Here is a 21,853-nt window from a genome sequence, read left to right on the forward strand (position 1 = left end):
CTGATTCACCACTTTGTTTGCGACTTCACTAGAAGTCACTGGTTTTTTTTACAAACTAACTTCACCTTTGTTTTTCAGGATTTAAGCTGTGTACTAAGGCTGTGTCTTTATTCCAGCCAGGGGATTAAAGGTGTGTGCTAAAACTGAGCCACACCATATCGAGAAACAGGTTTGTTTTTTCAGGTAAATAACTTAATTGGGGGGGGTGTCACAGTATGATCAAACATTCTATAACAGTGAATACAAGCAAAACAGGAAAGAAACTGGAAACACTCAAGGAACTAATATAAACAAACAAACAAACTTGAAAGGAAGGACTCTAGAAATGATTTAATCAACCAGAGATGTGAATGCTATGACCAAAGTGTTTCAAAAGGACAGATTGTTATGCTCAGATCTCAAGGTCCCCACAGATCACCAGAGACCACGGGGAGTCCAACTCGAATGCAAAAGAGAAGAGTCTTTGTTCAAGCTTGAGCTTGGAGCTTCCAATCTCTCCAGAACTGTGAAGGGTGTGGAAATGGCTGAGCTGGTACAAGCCTTGCCTATTTATCATGGTTGCTGTAGCAGGGTAGGGGACTTTCCAACTTGGGAGTTATATGATTGGTTGACATTTTCTTGGTACACTTCTATTGGCTAGTAATGATTTCATCTTGGTATGAAAAATGGTTACTAGCTTAATCAATCTACTTTAAGACATTAGGTACTTTCCCCTTAAGAACTGATTGGTTGTTGCCAGAAGTAGAGTGGCTATTTGCCTAGGAGAATTATGATTGTTGCCAGGGTGACATGGTTCTTGGAACAAGTTGGGGGGTTTCTAGTAGCTGAGTTCGCTCAGAGGGCAAGTTAATCACAACATGGAATCTGAAAGCAAAATTGAGTTTGTAATGTTAAGCTGGGCCCTTCACAAACCTGCTGAAGCCTGCTTCCCCAGTATAGCTGTAGCCATTTTGTTCCATGCTTGCCAGTCGTTTTGTACTGCCAGGGAAATGTTAGTGATCCCCAAAACACAGTCAGGAGCCAATATGATGTAACTCACAGTGGGGTCTTTATTCTATTTGAGCTAGCATACACAACACACCACCACCATGCAGGGCAGTTTTGGGGTTTGGGGGCTTTGGGGGTGGGTGGGTGAAGCCCCTAATGTCTATCGGGGCGAGACTTTATAGTAAGCAGCAAGCAGGGAGTACATGTGTAAGCACTAATTGGAAAGCTACTATGGCCTTTAACATAATTGGCTGGTGCTGGGAGTTGTATCATAAACTTAATTTCTGCTCCCTTCTGTATTGGTGGTCGTTAGGCAAGGGGTTGGCAAGGGGTTGTAACCTGGGGGTGCAGGCAGGTTTGTTGGGAAAATAACCTGGAGACACTGGTCTTGTTGAGGGTATAACCTGGAGATGCTCATCTTGTTGGGGATTAGCCTAGAGACTGGAGCTAGGCTTGGATTTTGTTGGGGGGCAACTTGGAAACTAATGCCTGTTAGTTTACCTGAATTTAAACTTAGGTCAGGTTCTCTAAAATGGAGTCTAAATTTAAAAGATTTGACATCTCAGTTTTATATTGTTATCAATGCAGAGAAATAACTTGATTCAGAGCAGGGTCATGCTGACCACATACTCCATTATGTTCTGTATGTTCTAAGGTTTATTAATCTTAAAACATCCCACAACCATAATCTCCACTCGGGACCAATCAGAATAAAGGTCAGTTAGGACTGTTCTGTCTAGCTGGCCAACATAGCTTGAGTCAGAGATGACCACCGGGCAATGCTTCTGGTACCTACACATGAGCCCATTGTGGTTTTTGCCTTTATAAACTGGCCCTGAAAAACATTCAGGGATGAGGTCTAGTTCCTGAGTCTATGCTGACTCCCTGATTGACCAGTCTTGGCATGTGCATTCAATAATCCAGCCCTGTTTGACTGAGATTGGTGTTGAAAGACCCCTGTAGGGAGACGCTCACTCAAGTCTCGAGACAGCACGCACCCAAGGACACAGGAGAGACTGTCTTGATGCAAGCACACGAGGCAGTTTAATGTCAGGGCTCCAGGTCAACATGTATCTCACACAGGAGACAGAGGGGCCGACCTAGAGGCTCATCAGCTTGGGGTTTTTATAGGAAAGGGTTTCGGGGAGTAGGAGATTTTCACGCAGTTACACACGATTGGTTGCTTTACATTTTTGAACATCAGCAGGCTGTGTAAGCCGAGCAGGGCAGAGTACAGTTTCTGTGGGCGGATGCTTATCTAAGCTAGCAGAACATCTGGTTAAACTTAAACTACAATTTCCTGGAAATTGTAAAAATTGTAAAAAAAAAAAAAAAAAAAAAAAAAAGATTGAGCTAGCCTCACAGGGAGATTGGAAGAACACCAGATGGCTCATACTCTTTTGGATATGCCTGAGACATGTCCCTGTTTCTTTTTAAGGATGTCCTTGCATACTTTTCTTATCTTCATGGCCAGCCAGTTCCTGGGATGACTTAACAGGCCTTTGTCCTTTGTCCTGTAACTCCACATTCTTTGTGACTGATTAACTGGGCCTTGGGCTAACAAACCTGCAGACCGCCGCCATTTTTAACTACTTAGGTTAGGGAAAGAGAATCACAAGGCCCTGCTGTTCTTATTAGTTTTGGGCCTATTTTAAAATTTTAAAATTTTCTTTCCGTGCCTGAGTGGTTTGTGCAGTGAGTCTAAGACCTCAACAGTTTCATTTTCTTTAAATGTATTGTTTGCACAATGACCACTTAAAAAAAAATAAAAGTTGTGAAGGGCCCAGCCTAACATACAAACTCCATTTTACATTCAGACTCCATCTTATGTTAAACTAGTCCTTAGTATGAACTCAGTTACGAGAAAAACATCACAACTTGTTCCAGGAACCAAGACACCCCTAGCAACCACCACAACTCCTCTAACTAATAGCCACTCTACCACTAGGAGCAGCCAATCAGCTCTTAGGAGGAAAATACCTAATGTTCCAGACACCTCAAAATCGATTGCTTGGGCAAGCCGCTATTGTTCATACCAAGCTGAAATCATTATTAGCCAATAGAAATGCACTTAACTCTGACTTTCAAATGTTAACCAGTCAGGTAACTGTCAAACTGGAAAGCCCCTCATCCTGCTGAAACTATAATAAATAGACAAGGCTTTACTGATTCAGGGCCTTCCATACCCATCCATTGCACTGGAGAGGTTGGAGAGGTCCTAGCTCAAGCTTGAACAAAGACTCTTTGGTTTTGTATACAAGTTGAACTCCTGGTGGTCTCTGGTGATTTGTGGGGCCTGGGCATAACAGTTGGAAGAGTATGCATAAACATTTTGAAAATATATCAACGTGCTAAATGAAGTCTCATTGACTGTATCTTTATCACTTCTGTATTCCTAGCATTGAGCCTACTCCTCCCACAGTTAGCCTCTCACTATGAATGAGTGGACACCTGTTTCTGGGTGTTCTTGATGACTCAGTGCCTGTGCCTCCTGGTGCCACCACAACACCAATAGTCTTGAGCTTCCTGTTTTCAGCAGTGGGTTTCATCCAATGGTTACATTGTAGCATGTTGGTGCTCATTCATATTAACAAGCCCTTAAGGCACAAGGTGAATTCATTCTGATGAATTACATTTAAAATATTGGTGTCAGAATTACCAGATACTGGGGTATCTGGTAACCATAGGTTATCTGTAGTAACCATTCAGGGGTTGGGGTAGCATCCAAAAATAAACTGATGAAGGGTTTCAGGTACACAAAAAGGCGCCTAGGTGCAGCCAGCAGGATGAAATGGAAGGCAGACCCAAGGTGAGATCTAGGAGTGCGTCACGAGACACAAATCCACATCAAAATCATTTTGAGTTTAGAGTAATTTAATTAAACTACTATTCATTCCTGGTATTTTATGAGTGCAGATTCCATGATAGGGAAGTAGAACAGGGTCACTTGGGCAGGTGACACAACAAGAACTCAGGGTTCTGGTAGACATGTGAGCTGAAAAGAGGAAGCACACAGGCCAGCTAGACGAAACTGTCACCAGTTGTGAGGACAGGAATCAAGATTCAAGTACACTTAGACTAGAAGGAGCAACAAGGGTAAGTATTGGTGAGAAACAGCACTAGTGGTAGCCAGACCTAGGACCCCTATAGGGCCTGAGGTACAGAGACATGATGTCATGTAGCTCAGGCTGGCTTCAAACTCTCTCTTTAACTAAGCATCTGCCTCTAGCTCCCTGTTACAGGATATATGACTACACTATGAACCCTGAGATTGTGTTGTTTACTGGAGAAACCTGTTTCTAGATGTAGTGTGGCTCAGCCCTTCACACCCTTAGTACAAACCTTTAGCTCCAATGAAGGTAAAGCTAGTTTGTAGAAGCAAGCACCTAAGTTTGAAAGTGATGTCTAATCAAGTGGCAAAGTGACAACTCAGAGAAAGATTTGACAGGATAGGATAAGCCCAACTCTCATGAGGAGAGAGAGAAAAAGGAACCTACCTAAGAGAGAGAGCAGTCCAGTAAGAGAGGAGGAGGAAGAGGAGGAGGAGGAAGAGGAAGAGGAGGAAGAGGAAGAGGAAGAGGAGAAAGAGGAGGGGGAGGAGGAAGAGGAAGAAGAAGAGGAGAAAGAGGAGGGGGAGGAGGAAGAGGAAGAAGAAGAGGAGAAAGAGGAGGGGGAGGAGGAAGAGGAAGAAGAAGAGGAGAAAGAGGAGGGGGAGGAAGAGGAGGAGGAGGAGGAGGAGGAGGAGGAGGAGGAGGAGGAGGAGGAGGAGGAGGAGGCTGTTTTACCGGGAGAGTTTCACAGAGACAGGTTGCAGAGAGAGAACAAGCTAGACACAGGTGAAGACAGAACAAGCCAGAAAATGAGAAGGAATCAGAAAATTAGAACATATTGCCAAAGTTTGTAGGAAGCAAGCAGAGCAATTCAGAAGCCTAGAGAAGCCAGACTGATTCAGTCAGCTTGGAGAGGAGTTTGAGCTGGAACAGCTGAGTTGATCAGCCAGCCAGAGTTCAGAAAGAAAAGGTAAAGCTAGTTTGTAGAAGCAAGCACCTAAGTTTGAAAGTGATGTCTAATCGAGTGGCAAAGTGACACTTAGAAAGGGTGAGCTTATTCAGCAGCAACTCCCAATAAAACTAGAAACAGGCTTGTCATTGACCAAAATTCACACTGTTCGACAGAAATATAATACAAAATAGATACGTTATTAAAGTTTTTCTAGTAACTGTATTAGTTAAGTGAAAGACGTTAATTTTGATAATATATTTTATTTATCCAATATATCCAGAATATTATCTTTTCAATATGTGACTCCAAGCAATTTCATCACATAACCAGAGGTCAAAGCCAGGTGTGGCAAGCAACTACAATAATGGACACAGATTCTGGGATTTGTGAAGATCAAGGAAGGACTTTGCTACTCCAACAGATCAGGTTCTTATTTTAAAGAACAATGATTTCATCCAGGTTTGACTTTGGCCTATACTCACTCATTACTGTGTTGAACAAGTTATTGAATCTCCAAGTCTAGGTTTTCTCATCTGTCAAATAGAAAAAGAAACGTGCTGGTGGCCCCTCACAGTACTGTTTGTACTGCTTTCTCCTAAGGAAGTTTTGTTATCTGACACTTAAGACACCTGAGGAAAACCACGTGTGGCTTCTTTTGCCTCTGACTTTTGCTGGGCACAGTGTTCAGTAGGTCTGCTTCGGCCTTATCAGTATGTCTTTTTTCTATTCCTTGTTGGTTATGAACATAAATAATAGTCATCAACAAATAGCCTGGATCCCGAGCACGACATGAAGATACATGACCCTAAAGTGTTGCTCCTGTCCCTTGTGAAGTCATCTTGCAACCTTACAGCCCACAGCAGCTTCCAGACTACCTTTTTCCAGGTCCAGATTCTATAGTTCTTAGACCTAAAGAAGGAGGTCTGTGAGCAGACTGAAATGTGGCATATGTACTGTGGAGGGCAGTACAATTGTATTCTTAAATAGCCCGAATCTTTCTCCTTCAAGTTGCCGACACACCTATTATCTCCCTTTAACAGTTCAGGAAGTAAGCAGCAGGTGGATGGCATTTCTAATTCGGGGGAAACTCCCAGGGCCCCTGGATTTACTCCTGTATATTCTCTAGGGCTATACATCCAGTAGAGTTCCTGTCATAACTCTGATTACACATGGTAGAGTTTCTGGCTCGTAGAAACCAGTTTCTGCAGAAATAAAGGAACTCATATGCATGGATGAGAAGTGCCTGGATTGTCAGCAAAATGCATCCGATTACTTTCTTATGGGCTACCATTATCAGGCCATCCTAGGAGGCAGCTACGTGGCTTATTTCCAGTCTGTAGGGGCACTTTTGTTCAACACCAGTTAGCCAGCACAAGGACCATTCTATTATCACACACAGCATTCAAAGCCCAATTCTGTTTCCATAGACTATTTTCCCAGGGTTACACGACCAACTCAATGTCATACTGTTGAACCATAGGCAGTACAGATGGTGGAACTGCCTCCTGGCCCGGTGCCCTTCCAAAATACTCCCACACCCACAGCTCATAGCAAGGAGTCAGATCTCATTTGAGGAATGTTGAAGAAAAAACAAAAACACCAAGGTCCCAAGTGGTGATTGTAGCTGGAGGTTGCGGGAAAGGGTGTGGGTGTAATGGTAGCTAGATGAGCAACAACCTTGTCTTCCTCAAAACCCACTGCATCCCAGGTGTATCCCAGGTCAAGGAATTTCCAGCCAGGTCGGGCTCCACCAGGGGATTAAAAAAGTCCTACGTTTCCCTGCACAAACATCTTATACTTACTATGATCACCGCTTTGGGAGTAGGGCCCTTAAATTCCCTTGGAACAGTGCCAAATCGCTGGCTGTACATTTTCAAGTCTCTTTGGGATGGTGGCGACAGGAAACTAAGAAAGCCGGGTCGAGTCTACTTCCCAGACGCAGAGGCCGGTTGCCATGGTGCGCCACCCCGCCCCCGCGTGCTGCTAGAGTGAAGGTGGGCGGGCCAAGTGGAAGTAGTCCCTAGTCACTGGCCCATAAGATCAATCTATCATCAGCCCGCCCATCCACTGCCCAGCACAGGAGCCCTCCTTCCCTTTCCTCTTCTTCCCAGGCTCTTGCAGGAAGACAGATGGGGACTGGACCTAAAAACTTTTAACTGAAAGGGTCAAAACACAACTCAGTGTATTTTGCTAGTATAGCATGTATCAGACCTAAAAGTATGAGAAAGGTTATTGGACCTTTGAGGTTAAATTTTGTACTACCTCGAAATTAATCTTGATGGCGATAATAATCACATGGCAACCTTATACTTGTTTTTCTTTTCTTCTTTTTTTTTTTACAATTTGCAAATTATTTCCAGAAACAACCTTTGAGGTTGACAAAATTCTTACAGGGTTGAAGGAATTGAATTGAAGGTATTAGCTTTAGTTTGCAGTGAAGTTGATTAAAGCTCAAGAAGCCGAAGTGCTTTGTCGAGCCACGCAACCAGTAATATCTGTGAGCAAAATCTTCCTACTGCACTGAACAGAAAATGGGGCTCACACTTTGGACTAATCCAGAAAGAGGGCAGATCAGATATACCGGCATGGCAGTTGTCTGACTGGGCTGGACACAGTCTGAATGGAGGAATCCGCTTCGGATCCGAAGTCCAGATACTCAATTCTTGAGAATCAGGAGCCCAGGTAAAACTAGTAATACAGTCCAGGAAACTAGACGGTCTTCGGCATACACAGCATGAGAGTTGTAGTTCCCAGTAACAGTAAAATGGAGTTATACTGCTTGAGAGCCCATTGATTGCTACTGTGGTGCCCCTGTTAAATGGGCTGGGGTTGGGGGAGCAAGAACAGGAGGGGGGAAGGGCAGTAATAAGGCCAGTCACTGACAGATACTAAGTGCAATTCACATATGTTCACGTTTAAGGTTGGTTTTCTTCAAATTAATGTGCTTAATGATTTGCACCCCACCCACTTCAGATTTTCTATACGGTACAGCTCTAGATTGGGATTCCATTTCCTGAATTCCAGGTTCAGCTTTTCAGCCACAAAAGAAAGTCTTTCTTCTCTTAATAATAATTGCTTTTCTCTCCTATAATATTTCTTCTTTCAACTGCAGCTCAGTAAAATACTCAGTTTCATTTACTGCTAACAGTTTATGTAGCCTGAAACAAAAAAGAAAAAAAATTAAGAGGCTGTCTGGATTCCCAGACCATGTCCAGAGAGGCAGCTCCTTCATCCGAGTGCTCTCAGTGGTGGCCTTTGGGTGGGTGTTCCCTCACCCCCAGCACACCCTCTACAGAGGGCAAGAAATCCCTCCAGCAGGATATGTGAAAGACTCCAGAGACTAGGGTTGCATGTCCCACACCCTTCACCCTTGAGACTTGGGTCGCCACAGAGGTCTTGTTGCTGAGTCTGGGAAGGCCTAGGGAAGCTGACCCTTAGAGGCAGCCAGCTGCTTGCAGACAACATAGGCCCATCTTGAGCTCACACTGAAGAGCCATCAGCTGATGAGTCTGGTAGCACTAACTCTCCGTTTAGATGGCTTCGACACTCTCTGAAGAGTGGAACCAGATTTTCCATATCCTAGGAGTCTTTGCAGGCAGAGGCTCTGCCCCAGGGCAGCTGGCACCAGCTTTAAAATCTATCTAATGGTCTTCTCAGCCAGCCTAGGCCTGGAGGAGCCTTACAGACTGCATGGGGGCATGAGCAAGTATGGTGCCTCAGCCTGCAGTCACCCAAGGAAGCTGAGGGAAATAACACAACTGCCCACAATCTTGCCACCCACTATCCCACTTTCTCACAGTAGTCAACACTGTTGCCACCACCAAATATCCCCAAAGAAACACTAACATAAAAAACAAGAAGTAGAACGAGAAAATTTGTTTTAAAATAATTTTACAATAGAACACATTAGAAATAGAAATGATTAAGTTGTTTCCAACTTCTATACTATTTCAAAAAAAATTCAAAAAAGGACTGGCTTCTCCACAGTATACTCAATTCTATATTTTAGCAACAAAGTCCATAATAAACTGGAGATCTTTTTATCACTTATAATATATATTGATGTACTTTATAAAATTGTAATTCTGAATCTTAGTATTATATATATATATATATATACAGTGAGAACTATGGGCCAAGCTTTCAAAACTTGGATGAATGACACAAATACATCTGGGACCAGCAAGACTGTTATGGATGAGCTTGACATGATTTTTTTACTTGCTGGGACCATCATGAAATCCATGGTCTTCAGCTTTACATTTTCAGCAATGTAGTTTTGTTGTTATCCTCAGGTGAGAGTGGTGAGCCCTTGGGAGCTGAATCATGGCAGGGTGGCTTCCCACCATGTCACTTGACTAGACTATGCTCCCTGGGCTCCTTCCCCATGTAATTCCAATTAAGAACACCACAGAAACCCTGTGCTAGCAGAGGTGAAGCAGAGCAGGCTGGTCTTAACACTTGGAGGCTGATGCAGGGACGCCAGGCATGCTGTAGTTCATACAAGCTGTCATTAGTCTGCTGTCTCACCTTGCTATGGGGAAACAGCAAGTCCCACAGCCAGGCCTTCAGCTACTACAATTTCCCTGGGATCTTCCTTTAGCTTCTCTAGTCCTAGGCCAGATGCTCCTAAGGACACTAGCTTCTTCTGCAGGATACAAACATCATTGAAGCTGGAGGCAGTGAAACATTGCATGGGTTGCAGGCCATCTTCTTGAATTCCAACTCTCGTTCATGGGCTCCCATAGGTCCATCCACCTACCCTTCCTGACTCCTCCGTCCTGAATACTTTAGGTCCCAGCATCATATATAAACGACAGTCCTAGAGGCTGCTAAACCATCTCTGCAATTTACATAATGTAACACGTCTCTCCCAAAATGTCCTTAACACGAAAACACCAGCCTCTGTTGCAGTGGTTCTGATCTTGTGATTGTCCCCTAGTCAAACACACACAGTAGTCAGAATCTTCATTCACAAGTCAAATGCCAACCAAGCACATGTCCCTTAATACACCACTGTCAGAACTACAGGGACAAGTGGTGCGCTCTAGGGGTAAAGAGCAGTATGATTCCCTGACACAACTAGGCAAAGCAGGGCAAAGGCAGAGAACAAGGTGGCAGAGCTCTGTCTTCTGATTGGAAATAATGAGAGATCCATAACTGCATTCCCTAAGGTAGCAGAGCTGGGATGAAGCTAACACATGGGGCACACAGGACAAACATATGGCGAGGTACTCAGTCCTGGCCTGGAAAGCTGGCTAAGTAACAAACTGTACACTGTTTGGCATTTTAAGGATGGAAAATGAGGTAAGGCTGAGCCAAGACTGGTCCTTAAGCAGGACTCAGTGCATAAATTGACTCAGCCTCCTAACAAACCTTTGGGCTGAGGGCAGGAAACAAGCACAAAGGTCATGAGAAAGAAGAAGCTGCCAGCAAAAGAGGGGCCAGACTGACAGTTTAGTTCCAAGCACTGCTCGGCCTGAAGTGAGAGTGTCTGGGCCCAGCAAACTGTCGACCAGCATTAAGAAGAACACATTTAGGAACAGAGGGAGCCTATGCAGCATCCAGGGCCTAACAAGAAGGTGACCTGTCCACCCACAGCCTGGGCACTCCCTAATCCACAACAGAGGCAAGGTGTAACAGATACCTCTCTTACAGTGTTCACAGTGACCCAATGCTACTTTCAAAGTCACTAAAACTGTTATTATAATATACATTATTGCACAGAAGATTGCAGTTAACAGTCTAGTGGCTTAAAGTACAAAGCTTTTATAGCCTAGGTGTGTTTCTAGACTCTACCAACACTAGCTGTTTGATACTGGGAGAGTTCTCGCTGAATCTATTACCCACCTGCAAAAGTGCATGATATCAGTGTGCTCATAAGGACTACTGTGAGGGCTAAGTGTCTCTTGGCTCCACAGGGGAGCTGAGCAAACAGCTGTTCCTTTCCCTCCTTTATTCACACAGCATTGTAACTGCTATTTCCCTGAGACAATGTTCAGACACACTACCAGGTCACCCAGAAGCCACCGACAGGTGCTGCAGATGGCTTGTGTGAGCTGCTGTTTGTAGAGGCCTCAGCTTCAGCTACCCTTCCCTACCCTACCATCCAGCTTCTCAGCACTGAGGTCCTGGAGGAGCACGTTCTACCAGCCTTCTATCTTTCTCTTCCTCTCTTCCTCTCTTCCTCTCCGGCTTGCTTCCTCTGAGGTCCAAGGCCTGAGCAGGCCTGCTCCTTGTTGTGCTTGTAGGCTTTTCTCCTAGGGTGGATTCACACTCAAGCTCCGCAACCAGGCCAGGGCCCAGCCCCTGGAGAATCAGGGCCGTTTTTCATAAAGCCGGTCTGCAATATCACCTTCAGTCCTACAGTCAGCAGAAGCCTCCAGTCTACTGCATTTTAGCTTCAGGTTTTTTAAGGTCCTTGGACCTAGAGAAGAGGGAGCAGGTCTGTCTGTTCAATGAGGTTTGCTATGCACAAAACACAGCATCACAAAACCATTTTCTCCTATTCTATACGTCCATCCATTTCTCCTAATTTATCCTACAGTCACTTTTCTTTCTTCAATAGACTAGCAATGTAAACAGTATAGCACTTGTCTGTTAAGAGGTACTAATCTCATCTTCCAGAAAATCCTAAGCTTCCTGAGGGCAGGGGTCCTGTATCCCCCTCAGGGGTAAGGAGTCTCCAACTGTTCTCCATGAGGCAGGATCTCAGCCATCTCCACCTGCTATCTACAAGGCACACTACCAAGGTTTCTAGCTATAAACTATGTGTGGGAGCAAAGGGGTCCAGGTGCTAGGTCCAATCCTTGTTCTAACCTTGGGGTAATGTGGGGTGTCCTCCTCCCACCAGCACAATGGCAACTCTCCTCACTTCTGTTACTAGACTCACTAGGACAGGTCTACACAGTATCTGAAACCCAGCAGCAGAGGTTGCAGAGGCACAGCCCCCTCGACCCACAAAGGCTGCTCGGAGAAGTGGGGGAGACACTTGAGATCACAGAGCTAACTACAGACTTAGCTCGCACAGCCACGTCAAACACAGTCCCCTAACCAACTCCACTGCTTGGGCAAGTCAGTGTCATCTGTGTGATATAGACTCTTCCCATCATCAGGCACAGGGCATCTAGTAATGGGCTCTTAGGGTCTCCAAAGGCCTTCCAACCACAGTGATCTGAGTAAGAATGTAGGACAAGTCCAACCCTTCAAGGATTTTCTTAGAGAGGTTGGAACCAGCCTCACTTTATCTGTTTTCTTTCAAATCTCATCCTGGAGCATCAGTCTTGTACCTTCCCCAAGGAGAGCGCTTGCACGTGTACACATACACACACACATACACACACACACACACACACACACACACACACACACACACACACACACACAAACACTCCCTCCCTCCCTCCCTCCTTCCCTGCCTGCCTGCCTGCCTGTCTTACTGGTTGTACAGTGTAATGATTGCACATCTTCTGTCCCTCTGCACGAAATCAAATTGTTAATGCTAGATTCAAAACTCAGGGCATATCTGGCCAGCACCCAACCATAACCAACACCTAACTGTATGGGGCACACCTTGGCAACCAGGCTTCTGCATCCCGAAGGCGGGTTCCACCCAGGCTGAAAATCTCCGTGATCTGAGGAAGAATTAACATCATGGGTCAGTATAGTGGGAGGAAATAAGGCAAGGTCAGGATAGGGTTGGCGCATCCCCGGCACTGACCACTGGCGTGCCAACCCCTCCTATCTCCTCTGCTGGGGTTGATTCAGAAACATAATCTTTGTTCTCTTCTCCGAGCTCCTCAGGGCCGGGAGGCTCTTGTTTCACAAGTGGAAGGTCTGGGTCTACCACCTGGAATGAGAAAGGGCAGCAATTAGGACATGGCTGGCCTGAGGCAAGTTTTTTCTATCAGCTTTATGCAGACAGACCTTGCTTTTATCAATAAGAAATGCCACTTCCCTGCCTTTGAACCTTTCCCATTCCTCAACCATCTCCAGTCACCTGTGAGCTGGGTAAAATTAGTTTAGCTTCTGGAGAATAAGGCATCTGCTGGATGTGCTGGCTAATTCAACAGAATGGCTACCAACAGCACACCTATCACTCGCTTACTAGCCTCTTGTTAACACACCTCCTGTGTGGCACCAACAGGACACCATTATTGCCCTAACCTTGCTAGGGAAGCCAGACTGCAACGTGGAAGAAGTCAGGACGGTGGCTGCTGTCCACTCCTGTGGGGCATCCGCCTTCTCTTGCTTCACCTGGGGTAAGGCCACAGCCCAACTCAGGGCAGAGCACTGGGCCTCCTGCATAAGGGAGGATGGCAGCAGAATTGGTCTCAGCTCCATGGCCCAGGGCTAGGTGGAGCTGGGAAAGAGTGGGATGAGAGCCTTACCTGTACTGGGGCTTCTGTAGGTGGTGCAGCAGTGCCAGGCACCTGTATTGGGGCTTCTGTAGGTGGTGCAGCAGTGCCAGGCACCTGCACGAGACTACTGGTACCCTCTTGTAAAACTACAAGGTCTGTGTTAGGCTGGGGCAGTACAGAGCCTCTACCTGCTTGCCACTTTCTTGAATCTTGGACAGGGCCTGGTGGGGTTGTGAGCACAGCCAAAGGGGCCTTTAAGGGAGTACTCAGTTGGAGCTGTCGAGCAGACGCGGGCCTCTTTCGATGAGGAGGCTGTGGAGGCAATCCTGCTCCCGCCTCAGACCCTGACCCAGGACTGGGCAGCAGCCGCTTCTGTGAGAAAAAGATTGGGTGTTGTGGTCAGCTGGTGCCGTCTGAGCATCCATGCCCACCTTGCCCTATAGTGAGCCTGCTAACTTCCCATCAGGCCCAGCAGAGTCTGCTACTTTCCTGAGCTCTCACCACGGAACCTGCTACTCACTCTCCTGTAAGCAATGGCACTGCCAGCTGCACTTATTTACCCAAACACTGTGTCTGCTGATCCTCAACTTGAGTTACTAGAACACCCACCCATCTACCAGGCCTGCCCACCACTCTCAAGGACTGGGGGGGTGGGTCAGGTCCTGCCTAGCCCATGCACCTAACCCCTCCTGCCCCACCCACCATAGCAAACTGCAGGCACTGGCGCCAACGACACTTCTGGCGCTTCTGGTTGCTGCCCCCGAATTTGGGCTTGTCGCAGCAGAAGTCGCAGTGGCCACAGTCCATCCGCCGTAGGCAGGCTGTACAGGCCCCACACTTGCGGTTCTGCCGCTGGTTCGTGTAGGGCTGCTGGGGTGGAGGGAACGGTGGTACCGTCACTAAGGGCCATCCTCAACACCCTCATGGAGGAGCTAGCTACACACCAGGCTCAGCCTAGCTCTCCTCAGCATCTACAACTTCAAAATGCTCCAATCACTGTGTCAGTTGGCCCCCAAGACCATCAGGACTGAGGCTACTCCATCACGTGCAATGCATTATAGCATCTGCTATCGAGACAATATCTCCAGACCTCACTTCCATCAGGACTCTTGCTGACTTTCCATGAGTTCTCATTCCTATGCCAGCTATGTTGACATACTCTATACAAGTGTTTCTCTACACCCTTGAGAGGGTCATCATTCAGCCCGCTTGTGCTGCACCAGCCATCGATGCTGGTTCGTCTGACAGGAAGCACTGTCACTGTGCTTCTAAGTCCTAATTCCTTCCCCGGTAAGTGCTGATCCCACCCTGGTCCTCACTATTACCCCCACTAGTTCCATTACAGCATCTGCTTCCTTGGGGTTAAAGAAGCAGCCGAAGAGTCTAGGCTTATCCAGGGAAGGTAGGGCCACTCACTAGCTCGTCCTCGTCTACACAGTAATAGATGAACTCAGCAGGTGATGTGGGTGCTACGTCGCTGATGTGCTGCAGAGGCAAATATGCTGGGGTCAGGGCAGGTTCTGAGTAAGTTTAGGGTTGTGCCTTCCCCCTGCCCACCAGGGCATTACCAGCTCTGTGGGCTCTGGGTGCTGTGATGCAGGATGTGGAGGAAGTGGCGGGGCTTGGGAGTGATGCTGAGAAGCTGCCTTCGAGCCTCTCTTACTATAGTCACGTTTACCCTAGAAGCCAAAATAACAGTTAAGGCTTGGTGGCACCAGGTAGACACTGGACCCAGGGAGCGCAGAAAGCATGCACTGAGTGGTCAGGCAGAGTGTGCAAGTCAGGCACTCACAGTGGGGGAAACCACAACGTGGGGAGGGCACTGCTGACATCCTTGAGGGTGGCCTCGGAAGCGGTGAGCAATGTGCTAGCAGAGAAAAGCAGGTAGGCAGAACCAAAGAGGTGAGCACGGGATAGAAAAGAAAATAAGACATGAGGCAGGAAAAGCTTGTCTGGGAAGAAGCAACAGCAGTGGTGGTGGTGAATTTAATAGCAGAATGAGCTCTGGTCCAGCCTTGGCTCTACCATCACCAGTCCCTTCCAGCCTGACTCACCCAAAAACAGCGCCGTTGCAAACACCTCCACTGGCGCTTGAGACCAGGGCGGGGAGAGCGAAGGCAGATGCGGCAATGGCCACAGTCCTCTTGGGTCTGACAACCCCGACACACACCACACCCTTGGCTCTGTGGGGAGGCCGGAGGTGTGACGTCTGGAGTCGGGGCTAAGAAGGCCAGGAACTAAGGTGAGCCTGGGCCCACCCCTTGTGATTGGACTCACCTTCTCCACAATCCGTAGGCAGCGTCTCTGCTCACACTTGCAGAAAAGCCCTGAGGCCACATCGTGGGGCAGCTGCAGGCAACAGGTGGAGCATGCCCCGCAGTCCTCTTTCACCAGGCAAGCTGTGCACTCCCCACAGCCAACTCGCTGTCAGAAACAGATGGGGAAGGTTAAAAGCCTTGCTCCAGGACCCCTGCTTGCACACCTACTATGCAAGTCTCTCATAAGCCTCCTTGCCATAGCTGATAAACTACTGACTAGCTTGCCAATACCAAGGCCACTCCAATGTCTCCTACAAGTGCTGTTAAATGCACCCTTGTGTCTACTGACAACACATTAATTCCCATTACTGGATCTACAAACAAACCAACAGCCAGGTCCCTGGATGTAAAAAAAAACAAAAACCGAGCGCATCAGTCCTAAACCCTCTGTCAGCCCTACCACCCCTGCTGCCCTGTGGACTCACAATAGTGTTCTTACCTTAAACAGTCTCTGCTCTCGGTTGAAGGCAACTCTCTGTGCTGGTGGAAGAAGGGAGAAAAATGGAAACCAGGAGTCAGACAAGTGGCTTTAGCTACTACATTAACCCTGACTTCTACTGTTTTACCTACGGCAACAGAGTGGGGCTCACAGGCTGATTCCAGATGTGCCAAACATCTCTAAAGTATAACTCCAGCTTAGCCCAGCACTGGTCTACAGGATGGCCTGTCTATTCCCTTTACCTCTGCAGTCTTTGCACAATGTCCTGAGTCTCTGCCTTTTGATACCATCATATGACAAGCGGATTCCACAATTCTCACAGAACCTAAAGTGAAAAGAGCAGGAGTAAGCACCTCCAATCCCAAGCCATGCCCACCTGACTCCTGTTAAGCCAACACTCACGCAGGTGCAGATGCAAGTGCAGATGCAGGTACAGATGCAGGTACAGACGCAGGTGCAAATGTAGGTACAGACACAGGTGCAGACACAAGTAATGAAGCTGGAGCAGTGGCAATAGCAGCCTTATTTTCCTTCCGTGGAGTTTCTTTCCTGACCTCACTTCTTTGTAGTCCAACCTGATGTTTCTTAGCCTTGGCTGGTTTAGAAGGTTTCTTTTTCTTCTTGCTGGGGACAGCCAAGGGATGGGTCTGAGGATGAAGACAAGAAGCATGTAGATTAATGTCTAGGTGTCATGTGACACAACTGCCCTAGCATGGGCACCAACATTGTCAAGTACCTTGGGAACAGGATGGCATAAGATGCCTTGTCTGAAGTCAAACAGGGTAAGATCGCATGCGGGGCCCAAGTATCGAGTCAGCTCAACTTTGCTTCGGATCTTTTCTCCTGTGGGGCTGAGAATGAACCAGAATGACTTGGCAGCAAGATGGAGCCAATGGCAAGCCACTCACACATCCTCACAGATCTGGTGAAATGCAGGAAGCAGTCTGGAGTCTGACTGTGGGCCCTACCCAAGTCCTACCCCAATATAAGTAACAGGGATAGAAAATGTGAGTATAAATGCCAGCATGTATACAAATGTTAACAATATAATTGTGAACCTCACTCTGATCTATAACATCATATATTCTATGGTAATCCCATAAAATCATAATACAGTGGAAAATTCTATTATCCGGCAATACTCTAACAATTTTAATGTCATAACAAAAACCATTATTTCGGCCTCTGTAATGGTGTTACTGTAAACAAGTCTAGTGCAATGCCTATGGCACATTGACATACAGTACACATTTGATTAATGATAATTACAATCACTAGTTTATGAACTTAGTATAATATTATCATTACAGTCCTACTTAAGAAAAATAAGAATGCACTGTGAAACTGCAATGTTACACTACTAGTAATCAAATATAATTAAATGTTTACTGCTTCTCTTAATTTCATAATTCTCTCTTGTGCTGGATTTAATCTCCTGGCTTTTGTTCATCATGGAGCAGTATGCTACAGTTTATTCATACAGTTATGTGGTACTTAATGATGCTTCCATCAATAACCAACTACATATACATGATGGTTCCGTAAGATTATGTTGTCTAATGATACCACTCATGTCCTAGTTTTATAATCTTATGATTTTCAGACAAAATCCATTAAATAACATGTTTCTCAGAATGTATCAGTACCACTAAGCAATGTATGACTATATGAATATTTAGCTTAGATGTACAGTATAGTAGTGTATGATACCACGTGGGTTGTATAAGTGCAATTACTGTATATTTCTCAGATTGTATTACTACTGGTAACTGTATACAGACACATAAATACGCCAGACATGGTGGCACATGCCTTTAATCCCAGTTCTTGGGAGGCACAGGCAAGGGGATGGATTTCTCCGAGTTCAAGGCCAGCCTGGGCTACATAGTCAACTCCAGGGCTCTGTTGAGATTCTGTCTCAGAAATAATTAAATACTAAAAACAAAGATACATAAATATACTTACAACATGTAACACTAGTGTTAAAAATTATACGAGTAAAAATCAATACAAAATACTAAGCCATATTAAGTAACATGTAAATATGTATTTTGTTTTTTGGAGGTCTCATTTTAACCCAGAGGCTTTGACACTCTCTATGTAGAGAAACATGACCTAGAACTTCTAATCCTCCTGTCTCAACCCTCCAAGTGCTAGACTTCAGGAATATAGCACCATGCTTAGTTTATGTAGTGCTGACAAACTCAAGGCTCTATGCACATTATTAACACTCTCAGTTAGCATATATATTGCATGCAAAAACGAGTGGTCATAAGAGTTTGTAGCAGAGATATTTTTAAAACATGAAAATGAAACTATATGCAAACAAGGCATAAGTATAGTTAATGCTGAGGGTTGATGCTCCAGGACTTTTCACTTCCGAATTGTGAGGTCAGGACACTTACTGAACTAATACGTGGTTATGCAAGCTCAGACAGACAGGGACCTGTCCTATACCTAGTGCAGCACACATGTTACTGGGCCTGCCCCCTTCATATCCTTCTATAGGAATTGGGATTCAGAGAAATGTCAAAAGCACAGTCTTATGGATTCTGATCCTACTGTGAGGAACGTTGTTATCACCAGCCCAGAAGTATCACATCTCCTACCAGCATCCACAAACCTAACAAACTGATTTACTAATCTGATGGATATACATATGTACATACACAATTACTTAGAAGTTTTGAAATTTTTATACAACCTCATATGTGAAAAAAGTTATAAACATAATGAAAACTGTATGAAATTTTATTACACTCTTCTAAGGAAATGGAAACTTAAATAAACAGGAAGAGTGTAAAAATTTTAATAGCTCCATCAATAATACCATGCTTATAAACCTCAATGTTGATATATTTACAGTCAATTCTCATTATATGTAATTATGTATTATAAAGTTGCTACAAACCCTGAAATTTTGAAACAAGGACCACTGTGCCTACAGGAGACGTAAGGATAGGTTCCAGCAAGCCTCTCACATTTTCAAGCAACTGATCAATAGTCCTGTTTTATGTGTCTCTGCTTAAAACCACTGTAACATTTGTTTTGTACTAATGACTCCGTGATTGTTAATGACTAAGAGCTCTGGCTTTAGAAGATGCTTTATCTAGGTTTGTCTGCTAATGTTTTGTCGTTTTTTTCTGAAGAGACCTGCTGTACAGAACCTAGACCATAAGTACAGTGTTTTTACACCATATCATCTTCTGAAACATACAAGCCAGGCAGCACCAGCTGAGATGGTTAAAATTCCCTAGTGATGGCTACTACGTCTTTGGCTTTCCTTAGAACAATGCTGGTCACGATGCTTTACTGGCCATTGGTTCAGTTTCACAGATTTAGCTGCCTTTACCAACTTCTCTGAAGCTTCATCAAGTTAATCCAGATGTTAATTTTTTGTTTGTTTGTTTGTTTGTTTTTAAACACAATCTCAATCATTTTACCATTGAAGACTTGGGAACCAGATGTTGGCCTGATAGCTCAGAGAGCGCAAAAACTGTTACCCACACACACAAAATCCCTTCTTCAAACTTCTACTTCCTGCGTATCTCTTTACCCACCTCCCGACTACCTCTTACTCTATAATTTTTTAATAATCTTATGTTCATTTCCTGTCGACTGGTTGCTTGTTCTGCCTCATGATCCTAAGGTTGGGCCATACCACAACTAGAAACAAGTTTTCCCCAGTAGATACAATCAATCTCAGGGTTCACAGTATGGCTTAATATCCTACAACAGTTTTTATTCTTTTCAGAGCAGCCTTACACACATCTCAGCAAGTTTCCTCGTCTCTTTCTGGATGGACTATTTCTGATTTTGAACACTGTAACTCAACTGGATAGCACTGCAATTCATGCATGGAAGAAGCTTATCTGACAAGGAGAAAAGGCAGTATTCTTGCACTCGGAACACTAGAAAAGACCTCACTTTATTTGGGAGTCATTTTAAACAACAAATTTGCTAGCAAAAATATGGCTCTAAATAGATGGTGGAAAGGATGGCCAGTTTACAAAACCAGAGAGAGAGTTCTTGTTCAACTTTGATTCCGAATACATGCACTAGACAATCCAAATCCTTAGCTGTTCCATGTATGTCTGTGAATAATTACAAATGCACTATGAACATTGACTTTAATCAAATAAACTTTATTAAGAATAGGTGATTAAGAAAACACAAAACTTTTAATAAGGACTATGTGAACAATTTTAACTCCATCCATAGATATAAACACACCCCTCTAGTCTAATTACTACCAAGGTACAACTCCACTGAATACTGTCCACAGCCCACCCGTTACCTCTGATAATAGATGTCTGAGCGTCCACAAGAGGCCCCTGACTTTCGAAAGGCCTCTCGGCGTTTCCAGCCAGGGCCCAGGGCTGGGCAGTCTTGCCAGGCCTCAGCCATAGATGCTTCAGGGACAGAACAGAAGCCTGCAAGATTGGGAGAAAGTAGAGTATGAGAAAAAGTGACAAAGTATTTCCAGGCCACAAAAGCCATGTGTTTCCTTCAATACTTACCCCAGACTAGCACAAGTATGTCCTTGTTACAGAAAATATCCCCAGTCTTTTACTTAACAGCCCCATCCCCCCGCCCTTAGTCCCTTAATTCTCTTGTCCTCGGGACCTTACTTCAGTGTTGGAACCACCCATTTAAACTTTCCTTGATCTGAGTTTCCAATGTCTTTCCGTGTTCTAGCTGCATTTATGTGTGTCAGAGTCCCCAACTCCTCCAGACACTGAATCAAACATTACCCACATTCTTTCCATTCCTCAGTGTCCCCCTTAAGTTTAAGAGGTCTCCCCAAAGCTTATTTTCCCCTCATTATTCTGACCCACAACTCCTCTCTAGTCCGTCTCAATCGCCTCTATTGCTCACACGTACAGGCAGTGTCAGCTACTCTTTCTCTTAACTGTATGTAGCATTCTCCACTTCTCTTATCATCTCGTGAAACTTCCTTGTTCCTCCACAGTGGCCTGCCACTCAATTTCTCAGTTTGTGTTCCAGGACAAGGCCATCCCTCCCAATCATCGGACATTCTCCTACTTCTTTTTGTCTGCCACGAGTCTCCAGGCCCTCGTTATTCTAACCCTGCTATTTCTCCCGTCTCGGGGCCCTATCTTCGCATTATCAGCTTTGGGCGCCCCATTGCTATCCTGTTAACACGAACGCCCAATGACTCTCTGAACGTTCTATCTCTCCTACTCCTCGCCATCCTAGTCCCAGAATCTCGACACCGCTGTCAGTGCCCTGAGCCACATTCCTTCCTTTCCTGCCTGTCCAGTTCCCCCAGTCCTCTCTCTCAACATGCAGAGGAAGCCATTCCTTCTCCTGACCGGAGGGCCCTCCGCGTCTCCCCGCTAGCGCTCGGAGCCTGCACAGCCTCCTCCTGAGATCTCGCCACTCCCACGGCTGTCTCACCAGCTTGACACCAGGCCCGTGGTGAGCTTCCTCCGCTCTAGGCCCGTGGACCCACGGGAAGGATCCGGCTTGCGCGACCCGCCCGTTCCACTCCTGCTCTTCTTCCTCCTCCACCGCAACCTCTTCCAAAACAGTAGCTTGTCGCCTCTGCGGCGGTTGGTTATTGCCGGAACCGGAAACCCAATGCTTGCCTTTGGGGCTCCGACTAGGACCAGCACCCGTGTGTGCAGCCTTTTCACGCGTCCCCTCACTGGGGAGGCTCCGCGCCTGCGTACTACGGCTTCACCGGGGCGCGCGGCTTCTCGGGAATGTGCTGCGCCTGCGCA

At 45.7% G+C, this 21,853-nt stretch overlaps 2 protein-coding genes across 15 annotated transcripts in view; both read right to left on the minus strand.

Moving 5' to 3' along the window:
- Positions 1 to 6,936, minus strand: part of Cfap53 (cilia and flagella associated protein 53) — a 69,906-nt gene extending 62,970 nt beyond the window's left edge. Inside the window, exon 1 of the mRNA XM_034517794.2 lies at positions 6,792 to 6,936. Within this exon, the coding sequence (XP_034373685.1) occupies positions 6,792 to 6,860 (69 nt within the window). The 5' untranslated portion in view covers positions 6,861 to 6,936. The remainder of the gene's footprint in view (positions 1 to 6,791) is intronic.
- Positions 5,234 to 21,800, minus strand: Mbd1 (methyl-CpG binding domain protein 1). Of its 14 annotated transcripts, XR_004608219.2 has the most exons (18): positions 21,528 to 21,800; positions 20,404 to 20,539; positions 16,843 to 16,957; positions 16,509 to 16,753; positions 16,349 to 16,431; positions 16,107 to 16,147; positions 15,627 to 15,773; positions 15,404 to 15,532; positions 15,142 to 15,216; positions 14,918 to 15,028; positions 14,766 to 14,834; positions 14,052 to 14,219; positions 13,380 to 13,721; positions 13,156 to 13,290; positions 12,710 to 12,838; positions 12,562 to 12,623; positions 9,520 to 11,416; positions 5,234 to 8,147 (listed from the first exon to the last, which is right to left on the minus strand). XR_004608219.2 is itself a non-coding variant. In XM_076912466.1 (17 exons), the coding sequence occupies exons 2-17, from the start codon at positions 20,511 to 20,513 to the stop codon at positions 8,075 to 8,077; spliced, it is 2,031 nt and encodes a 676-aa protein (XP_076768581.1). In that variant the 5' UTR covers positions 20,514 to 20,539; positions 21,528 to 21,800; the 3' UTR covers positions 5,234 to 8,074. The 14 variants fall into 14 exon arrangements, 13 of the variants coding, with proteins under 13 accessions (XP_076768581.1, XP_034373672.1, XP_076768582.1 ...); XM_076912466.1 differs by lacking the exon at positions 9,520 to 11,416 and having other exon boundaries at positions 14,052 to 14,216; XM_034517781.2 differs by lacking the exon at positions 9,520 to 11,416.
- Positions 21,801 to 21,853: the final 53 nt, after the last annotated feature.

This window comes from Arvicanthis niloticus, chromosome 14, assembly GCF_011762505.2.
Source record: "Arvicanthis niloticus isolate mArvNil1 chromosome 14, mArvNil1.pat.X, whole genome shotgun sequence".
In the NCBI taxonomy this organism is placed as follows: domain Eukaryota; kingdom Metazoa; phylum Chordata; class Mammalia; order Rodentia; family Muridae; genus Arvicanthis; species Arvicanthis niloticus.

Coding starts and splice junctions, on each gene's coding strand:
- Mbd1 (XM_034517781.2), bottom strand. CDS start 20,513: ATGGCTGAGGCCTGGCAAGACTGCCCAGCCCTGGGCCCTGGCTGGAAA. Junction 14,835..14,917: donor ACCCAGAGCCCACAGAGCTG/GTAATGCCCTGG, acceptor TTGCCTCTGCAG/CACATCAGCGACGTAGCACC. Junction 14,220..14,765: donor GTGTAGACGAGGACGAGCTA/GTGAGTGGCCCT, acceptor CCTCCACCCCAG/CAGCCCTACACGAACCAGCG.